At 45.5% G+C, this 10521-nt stretch overlaps 1 protein-coding gene across 1 annotated transcript; it reads left to right on the forward strand.

Moving 5' to 3' along the window:
• Positions 1-4727: 4727 nt before the first annotated feature.
• On the forward strand, positions 4728-8989 carry ARL4C (ADP ribosylation factor like GTPase 4C). The gene has a single exon (XM_063116049.1). It carries the CDS (start codon positions 4765-4767, stop codon positions 5344-5346), a length of 582 nt encoding a protein of 193 aa, XP_062972119.1. The 5' UTR covers positions 4728-4764; the 3' UTR covers positions 5347-8989.
• The last annotated feature ends 1532 nt before the right edge of the window (positions 8990-10521 follow it).

Raw genomic sequence — 10521 nt, forward strand, 5'->3', positions numbered from 1 at the left:
TAACCCAAAACAGAATGTGGATTATGTGAAGGTTGTTTAACCATGGCATAATTCACGGTCCTAGGGTTCACATGACAAGCCGCAGCTAGGTGTTGAATACTCAAAATGGCTGCCCTCCATGCACTGCAGTCCAGCCATTCAGGCACAAATAAGCCAAAGTGGGCTGTTCAAACATTCAAACCGAGCCAGTATGTCATAGCTCTAATCATGCAGAGAGGGGATTATAGCATTCTGACACATGTAAAGTACATCTTTACCAAGCTTCAAGTATCCATCTTGAAATCTGGAGAAGCATGTGGTAGGAAATAGATGGCAACACTTTACCCCCTGCCTGGAGTTGATAGATGTCTGCCTCTTTGAGGGAAAACCCACACAATGCTTTTCAGAGAAAGGAGGCTCCTCTACAGCACCTTCACCATGCTGAGTTCAAATATACAGTTGCTCTATGTAGGTTTTTTTTTTTTAAGGTTGTAAATGTTTTAAGCAAAAGCTGCCTGCCTGTGGCACTGATTAGCTTGGCCCTGTGATATTACCAAGACACCCCTCCCACAATCAATGCAGCAATTTTATACTTACTATTTTTTCCTTTAAAAAATAATAAGACAATAGATGGATGGATGCATAAATATTCATACAATGCTTTTTTTAAAAAGTAATAAAGGTGGACAGTATCCCTGAAGCTTGGGAGGAAAGGACAAGACTGTGCCTGAGTCAGCATTTGATTCAATGGTTTGCACATTTGAAATTTTCTGGGAAACTACAGGGCTTAGAATGATAGAATAGTAGAATTGGAAGGGTCTTATAAGGCCATCAAGTCCAACCCCCTGCTCAATGCAGGGATCCACCTTAAAGCATATCTGACAGATGGCTGTCGCTGCTGATATGATTCATTAGGATTCTTATGAAAAATGCACTCAAATTTTGAAATCTTCTTTAATTTAAAGGTGGTTTGGCAGCATGGGATGTAAACATTTCTTGCTCAAGAACATTTTAGCCACTCAGAAGTTTTTGCTAATCTTTGTTTTCTAACCTAGTTTTTGTTTTGTTTCTTAAAAGCTCAGCTATATAGTTTTAATATGTAACGTGAAACTTCAATCATGTAGCCCTGACTGCAAATCAGCATAGAAATATGGAAAAATATAGGGTCTTTGAAATATAGGGATATGTGTGTTATTTTTCTCTGCACGCTAACCCTCTGGATAAACTAATCAAGCTTTATCGCTACCTTGAGCAGTCTGCATACACCTGTTTGTGTATCTGTTTTTCATAACTCAGGCAGCTGAGAGTGCGAGAGAATATCTCTCAATAATTTTCTAACTAGCATAAGTTCTTTTCTCACTCATCCCAATCACATTTGTATATGGGCTCTTCTTCTGGACAAGAATGCTAACCTGCCTCCTTTCTCATTCACCACAGTGTGGAGAACTGCAGAGACTGCATATTGAGGGTGGGAATAATGAGCAAATAAGATATTTATTTTGAGAGACAGCCTCACAAAGGGGTATCAAACAGCCACTTAAAGCCACCTATTTTCAGTTCTGACTTAATAAAATCTACAGTGAGAAGGGAGAACTTTGCTGTTAGGCAAACTCAATATTTAATCCCTTATCACCTCTGGGCACAATGGGAAGCAGCAGGAGATGTGATGGCAGGTTTGGGAAATAAAGGGGGAAGCAGAATGGAGGATATTATGTGATAGGAGGCAACACCAGCCATTGACAAGAGAACTACAATCTCTAAGGCTATAATAATAAATAAGGCTGGACCAGGCTATCAACAAGTGGACTGGCTGATAGCAAAAGTCTAGTTGCACTTTATAGGTGTGATAGCAACCTCTAATTATCACTAGTGTTTTGGCTTCCCTGGAGCAAACGCAAGAAAAGGTGAAGTCCTTAACAAACAACCATATAATACCAAACAAAAAGTTAAGGATACAATAGAACAATAATGTTTAATGTAAACAACTCCAAACTACCAAAGGACAAGCCCAGACAATGCTTCTCCCCACCTACATGCCAACAGCCCAAATGTTCCTTGGACATGGCACTGTATGGACAAACGCTATATGACATGACCTAAAGAGCATTGGGTGTTTGGAGGTTGGGGTGGAGGCAATGCTACCCTGGTTAATGGAGGCAGCCTCAATATAATTCTGCCTTGCTATTTTATGTCAGCCACACTAGGATCCTTCTCGATTAAATGGTAGCACAGAAATTAATCAGATAGATCAACGTGGATCCAGGCCCTTGAGCAAAACCACCTCCATGGGCCTCCCTCAGTGAGACCTGCCTTGGCGCCAGCATTGTCACCTCCTGCTGTTGCTCGGATCCTCCCTCAGCATTGCCACCACCTGCTTACCTCCCAGGCCGAGAGCCAGTGAGCCAGTTGGCCATGAGGGCCACATTAGGTGTCTACTCAGACAGTGGTAGAGGCTACACATCTGCACAGACGTTCACATATAACTCACTCATACTATGCTTGTCTTGTATTACAGGGAAACACGGGAGTGGAAATACCACTCACCATTCTAACTCCCCCTCCCACTTACATACCATTTCCTGAAAATAAAACAAACCCAAACCTGAACTAAACACTTAAACATACACATATAAACAATAACATAAATAATCATTTTGTCACAGATACCATCTACCAACTGTAGAGCCTTTAATGTTGTTTTGTAAACCGTAGGTTTTTTGTTTATTGAATATATTTTAAAACCTTCCATTTTTCAACTTGTGGTGCAGTCCCTTGGGAGTAATCCATCAGGGGTTGGAGTCCCTTCATGCCTCCTTCTCACACAAACTACTGTCATTCACTTCTTCTGCCCACCCGCTCCTACTCACTCGCTTCCCCCTATTCACTCGCTTCTTTTCGCTCTGCTGCTGGCCCCCAAAAGGGGAAAAAATGCTCAAACTGTGGGCTCCATGGTTCTTGCCCTGGAACCTCCTTCCGAGACCATCCTAGGAAGTAGGCAGGGTTCTTCAGGCACAGCTTCAGGGTCTTCAAGCTTCTATAATAGGAAACATAATGACGAACTCTAGAACATTTTTCCTTTCCTTCTTTTTATTTTTTAGTGTGAACAGATGCTGGGGATCTTGGGATTCACCAGACATGCCACACTTTTTGCACCCCTGAAATAGGCCGTGGGTGCCTCCTTCGCAACACCCCCTTTGCCTGGACCAGTCCAAAGTGAGAGGCACGGGTGAGCAAGCAGGCTGCAGTAGTGAAGAGGAGCAGGTCCGTGCCCGGGGACCTGTGGCCAGGAGGAGCCCTGCTTGCGTGTGGGACCCTCTCCGCAGATGCCCTCCGCCAAGCCTTGCGATGAATAGTCTCATCGAGGTGGAGTCTGAGCTGGGGCTCCCTTAGAGGGTTCGTTGTTGTTTATTCGTTCAGTCGCTTCCAACTCTTCCTGACTTCATGGACCAGCCCACGCCAGAGCTTTCTGTCGGCCGTTGCCACCCCCAGCTTTACCAAAGGTCAAGTCTGTCACCTCCAGAATATCCTCCATCCATCTTGCCCTTGGTCGGCCCCTCTTCCTTTTGCCTTCCACTTTCCCTAGCATCAGCCTCTTCTCCCGGGTATCCTGTCTTCTCATTATGTGGCCAAAGTACTTCAGTTTTGCCTTTAATACCATTCCCTCAAGTGAGCAGTCTGGCTTTATTTCCTGGAGTAGGGACTGGTTTGATCTTCTTGCAGTCCAAGGCACTCTCAGAATTTTCCTCCAAAAAACAGAGGGCTCAAGTGACAGGAATCTTCTCTCTCTGCCCCCCCCGCCCCCTCCCTGTCAATCAATGCTCTAGCCTAGCCTTTTCCCTAATATATGCTAATTTCCAATAGGCAGTGTTTATTATTTATTTATTTATTTAAGGAGCAGAGCACCCCATGCGCCTCCAGCAGCAGCCCAGGCCCAAATCTCCCCCACCTTGATCTAGAAGGGTTACATGCCCGGCGGTTTTCTTCCCGACAGACCCCTTGGAGTCGCTGAACCCTAAGCAGCGAAGGCGGCAGTCCGGGGGCGGAGGAAGCCACGGCCGAGGGTGGGGGGCGGCGACGCAAAGAGGAGGGAGAGCGGAGCCCCGTGGCCCCTCCCTGCGCTGGTCTCCGGCTGGGCGTGGGACTGCGCGCTCGGGAAGGGGCGGGAAGGGGCGGGCGGCTGTGATGGATTGAACTGCAGTTGCTTCGCTGGAGGCTGAAGGCGCCGCTTGCAGAAGGCGCGGCCGGCGCTTCCTCCCGGGCGGGTCGTCGGGGAAGGGAGGCCTCCTCCTCTGCCCCCCCAAGAAGGCAGGCGGGCGGGCGGAGCCAGAGGCCGTCGCCGCTCCCCGCCTGGAGAATGAATGAATCCGCGCCGGGAGGACGAGCAGACCTCAGCGCGGTCTGAGCAGCCGATGCCGACGAGGCGCCGCTCCCGGCCGCGCGAAAGCTTTGCCCGGCTTTGTTCTGGGGCTCGGCCCCGGCCGCGCCGCGGTGCTCTTCTTCAGGCTGCTGCTGCTGCTGCATCATGGTTCCCGGCGAGGCGGCGTGGTGACGGCGGGCTGCCGGCGCTGAGCTGCGTCTCCGCCGCCCCCGGCGCGATTGCCCGCCTGGCCCGCGGCAGACGCGGCGCGCTCGCCCTCGCCCGCCGCGCCTCCGAGGGGGCTGCCGGCGAGTCCGCGCGCTAATCGCCGCACCCGGCGGGGGGACGGGGGGCGGACGGCGCGAGAGCCGCTCGCGGGGGGCGGATCGGGCCGAGGCGCTCGCTGGGCCGAGCCTTCCGTCGAAACCATGGGGACCATTTCTTCCAACATCGCCGCCTTCCAGTCGCTGCACATCGTCATGCTGGGCTTGGACTCTGCCGGCAAAACCACGGTGCTCTACAGGCTCAAATTCAACGAGTTCGTCAACACGGTGCCCACCATTGGCTTCAACACGGAGAAAATCAAGCTGAGCAATGGCACCGCCAAGGGCATCAGCTGCCACTTCTGGGACGTGGGCGGCCAGGAGAAGCTGCGGCCCTTGTGGAAGTCCTACAGCCGCTGCACCGACGGCATCATTTACGTCGTGGACTCCGTCGACGTGGACAGGCTGGAAGAAGCCAAGACAGAGCTGCACAAAGTCACCAAGTTTGCAGAGAACCAAGGCACTCCTTTGCTGGTGATTGCCAACAAGCAAGACCTGCCCAAATCGCTGCCCGTGGCGGAAATTGAAAAACAGCTGGCTCTGCATGAGCTGACCCCATCCACCACCTACCACATCCAACCAGCATGTGCCATCATTGGTGAGGGGCTCACTGAAGGCATGGACAAACTCTACGAGATGATCCTCAAGCGCAGGAAGGCCTTAAAGCAGAAGAAGAAGCAGCGGTAGACCAGGCACCAAGGGGAACATTGGGGATTCCAATACATAGATTCAGAGTTTGATTTGCTGGCTTGACACACATCAACTCAGAAGCGCTGGACAAATGCCTGTGTTCCTGTACCTGCAGTTTGCTTATCCTTTAAATGATCAGCTATAATATTGTTCTGGCTAGCACTTGGGATGCAGGTCAGATCTGTGCATGTCAGCTTTCTCCCCCCTCCTCCCACCCCGCCCCCAGTGAAGGCATCATGATCCAGAGTAATAGAAGAAAGCCTCCACTTTGTAACGTTCTAGCAGGACTAGAAGATGGGCAAAGTACAGCATGATTTTACCAGCTGCTTCTGTCCCTGGCAACTACTTATTCACAAGAGGCTTACCATTAGACTTTTTTTTTCCATTCCTCTGGAAGGTTTCATGAGAAACTATGTTGGGAGATGAAAGTCATAAAGCTTGAGATTGCAGGGCAGGACCCTGTTTCATTTCGATTAAAGTTTGTGCTCCCATCTCAGGATCTTGGTACAAGGTGATGTGTGCATGAAGAACTAGACTTAAGAAATATTGCTTGATGGATGGGGTGGGTGGAGATGCTGTGATGGGGGGAGACTGAACTGATTCATATGAAAATACAACTTTGATGTATATTGATTAACGATGGCTCTTTGAAGCTAGCCTTTGTGGAAGCTGTGTTTCAGGCTTACTGCAGACTCTCCAAGGCGTTGATGGTCTTGCATCATGCAGGGGGGGGTATTATTTCCAAGATCAACAAAATGTGTGGAATCTATGAACTAGCAATGCATTGCTATTTCCAGGAGTGATGTGTGTGTTTGGAGGAAAGTGTCCCCTGACGTACCAGTTGGGTGTGAGGATATACAATGTGATCCCTCCCACCAGCGGTGCCAGAAAGTGGAGTTGGACCTTTGCTCTTTTCCTGTACTGCCTTTGGACAGGCTTCAAAAAGTGGGGCAGAGTGGATGGGCTATTTGAGCAGCCTGAGTGTGGCACCCACCCACCCCGGTATTCATATATTAAAAGAGGACTCTGGATGTTGGTAGTGTATTGAGGCACTTGAATTGTAAAATCTGAGCTGCCTGATCATTTTTGACCTGCAGCTGCTTGCCTGGTGCTACGTTCTAAGCATTGCGCTAGAATAAGATTTTATTACCTTTCCATAATCGGTCTATACACTGTAGCAATAACCAGGAAAACATTTTTCATTATACCTCCTTATTATAACATTCAACTGCAGGCATACTTTGTTTCTTAATGCTGAATTCCAGTCCGTCTCAATGGATTGCTGTATGATTCCAGTGGCTTTCATGAACCAGAGGCCCAGCTCACTGCAGCAGTGAGGAAGCGATGGGGGGGGGGGACCCCAGACAGACAGACAGACAGACTTTGACTGCTCTGATACATTAAGTATAGAGAAGGATGCAGAACTACCAAACAGATACTCTGAACAGTGCAACTGTTCTTTGTTTGTTTTTAAAACCTCTTTAAACTGACAAATAGACTTCTTTTTAAAATCCTGATTCAGAGGGGTGGCTGACAAAAGTAACAAAAAAGTCAGGTGTAACCCTACACCTCCAGATCTCCTTGATTTTGGAAGTGTAGGAGAAATCTGGCATTGTTTAGAAAGGTCATGATCCTGCAATACTAACAGAGGCAGTCCTGTATGTGTCTACTCATTAGTAAACTCCATTGAATGCATAAGATTGCAGCTATAGAATTACAGCCTGGGGCTACAAGCCAATGCAGATTTATATGGGAGCAAGCCTCATGGGTTTTAATGGGACTTACTTCTGAGTAGAAATATATAGGTTTGCATTGTAAGGCTTCAATAATCATAATGACATGGATGCAAACTTCATTTAATTCGTAAACATGCATAGGATCAGGCTATAAGGCTAAAATCCTATGCATACTTACTTGGGACTTAGTTCTGAGCGATCATGCATAGGACCCTACACAGACAAAAATAATATTCCTCCAAGTTCTTTGGAGGAAAGGCAGAATACAAATGTAATAAAGAATATGGGGTGGATCCAGACTTAGTCATGCTTAGAGTAAACTCATTGAAATCAATGAGGCAAGTAAGCCATGACTAACCTAAGTCCCACTTATTTCAATGGGTTTACTCTAAGCTTGACTAAGCCTACACCAGAAATGTGATTTCGCAAAAGAGAAAAGGTGAGGGTGGAATGGGATTGAGGGCCTTTTCCTAGAATACATATATGAGGCTTTGAGTGACTGGCCCTTAGTTAATTAAAAATTCTGCTGTAAAGCAGGCATATATCCCACACGAGAGAATGACATCTATGGCTCACTGATCTTAGGTCATTTCTGGAGCTTGGATTATCCACGTCCTGCTCTAAAACAGTGTTCAAAAAATTCTGTTGCTAGTAACAGCAACAGAAGCCTAAGCTGACCAAGGGAGAGGAGAGGGAGGCCACAACTTTGAGATAATTGATTCAGCAATGAGCTTTCCTAATAGAGTTTTTGGGAATCCCCTTCTAACCATCAGGAAGGATTGCCAGCATTTTTTCTGACAGGGACCCTGAACCTATTAACAATTGCACACCAGGTTAATATTCAGAAAATAAAGTCCCCCATCCCCCACATTGCTGCATTTCCATTTTGACAGGGAGGGGACACGGATTACCTATGGAATAATTTGCCTGCCCTGCAGCTCTTAAAGAGGTAGGAGTTGGCACCCTCTGCAACCAAGTATTATTTACATGCCTGGAGAATTCTGTTTACATGAATGGAGACTTGTTCATTGATCTACAGAGCGGGCTGGTCCCATTGTTTTAAAACACCGTAGAACTGTTTTTTAATTATTATTTTCTTCCACCCACTGCTCTCTCAGGCACATTTGTTACCTCATAACTGAGAGAGAAAGAGAGAATATATTTATTTTGACACAATAGTAAAGCCAAATGCTGTAATTTTTTAACTACTGTGTAGGACTTAGGAAATACTGCTCTGATCAAACTTTGTTAGGCCATAAAGCTAATGTGTGTTTGGATTATTTTGTCATCTACATAAACTGGTTTCTTGCAAACATGAGAGACAATTGTTAAATTGATTTATCATCTACTCCACTCCTGCAAAGCAAGTTGCACAGGTAATAAGCAACTGGAGTTTAGGCCTCTTCTGGCCCCAGTTGATCAATACACAAGGTATGCCTGTCTCTCCAGTGGACCAGCTTGAAGCTTTTGAATTACATAAAGGTTTTCATCAAGTAGATTGGACATAAGTAAATGGAGGCTGAATGCCAGATCAGTACCACTACCATGCAGATTGCTTTTTACACCCATTTTTAATATATTTTTAATTTTAATTTAATACTATTTTTTTTGTGATGAATTCCCAACATACAGTCTTTATTCTGTCCAAAAGAAGTCCAGGCCAGCATCTTCATCCATTAGTTTTAGATGGCCTAAGGAGAAGGCCCGGAGAAATAGAATAGCTAAGAATGTTGGCATTGAAGCTTTACGTATATACGACCCTCCTTTGGCTACAGATTCTTCCCACTTCCAGGTATTTTATCCTCTTCAAATAATGTTTGAAGATTTTTAACATGTTACAAGATGCCAGTCACATTTCAGCTGTTTTCTTCACATTGCACCAATTAAAGTATTCTAGCAAAACACTTCTCTGACTGGTGTTATGTTTTCATTTCACGCTGGGCCTATTTTGTTTGTTTTCATAGTACAGACATGAGGCTGCAAAGTGAAGATATGCAATGAAGAATATGGGGGAGGAAAGGAATGGGTAGGAATCCTCATAATAAAAGGCTTGGGAAAGGGCCTTCTCGGTGGCTGCTCCGGTGCTCTGGAACTGTCTTCCCGGGGAAGCTAGGCTGGCTCCCTCCTTGATGGGCTTTCAGAAGCAGGCTAAAACTTTTTTGTTCAAGCAGGCCTTTGGAGAATAATCCAGCCCTCCATCTATGTTAATGTCTTATAATTTTGTTGTGTATTTTTTAATTGTTTATGGTTTTGTTTCCCTCCCCCCCCCCCATGTATATTTTTAAATTTGTAAGGCCGCCTTGAGGCCCAGCATTGGGCAAAAGGCAGGATACAAATAATAATAATAATAATAATAATAATAATAATAATAATAATAATAATAATGATGATGAAATGGGGCGGGGTTGGATGGACTCAACTGCAGGTGGCTTGGGAGCATGTCTGTCAACAGCTTTCAAAATTGCTGTACTGAAATCGTTTGCAGAAATTTGATAGATTGACAAGAGAACTACATTTGATACATTGTACACTTACTTTAAGGCCACTTCGTACATGACAAACTTTCCGTACAAGAAGCAATTCCATGCAGGAATTAGTGTGCAATCTGTATGTAGAGCATATAATGTATTGGGTGCACTTTGTGTGTGTGCGTGTGTGTGTGTGTGGATGGTGTACATGGGCTGGAAAGCCCAGTCCTCATTGTTTCCCAGATCATGTCATCGTAGAGAAAAACCCACAACTGTAGTCATCACAAGTGAAGACATGAAGGTTGCATTTATTTATTTATTTATTTATTAAATTTATATACCACCCCATAGCTGAAGCCCTCTGGGCAGTTTACAAAAGTTAAAAACAATGAACAGGTACATCCTACATGGATGTATATTTTGTAATTGAAAAGTAGACCTCAGTTTCTTTCTTGTATAATTTATTCCTTTGTGCTGTGAGGGAACAAGATTTTTCAAGGCAGGCATCAGTTCGGCCTCAAATATGGTATATTGAGTTAATTGCACTTTGCATGCAAATATACACTATGAACCTCTGATGTCAGTTTTTTAAAGAAGAAAAGTTGGGAGGGGACAATTCTGGACAAAGAAGTGGCAGGGGAGATAAGAGTAGTTTGCCCTTTCTCTGCTGCCTGTCTTTCCTGCTTAAAACCATGTCCCCAAACAGTTTTCCTGCTGTGATGTTTAAGATGCATATTTGCCACATTTATGTTTATGCCTCTGGTTTTTTGTTTCTTACATGAGAGCACTTACCCTAATTTCTGATTTTGTAGGAGGGATGAGTCCATGATGAAGTAACAAAGAGTGAAGTACACACACCCTCATGAAAATGAGGATATTTGAACACAACTGTCTTTCATCCCATGCTAAATGACTATGTAAACAAAATGAGAGCTGTTATCTCTGGTATGCAGGAGTGGGTGGAGAAC

The sequence above is a fragment of the Elgaria multicarinata genome, chromosome 2 (genome assembly GCF_023053635.1).
Source record: "Elgaria multicarinata webbii isolate HBS135686 ecotype San Diego chromosome 2, rElgMul1.1.pri, whole genome shotgun sequence".
Lineage (NCBI taxonomy): Eukaryota > Metazoa > Chordata > Lepidosauria > Squamata > Anguidae > Elgaria > Elgaria multicarinata.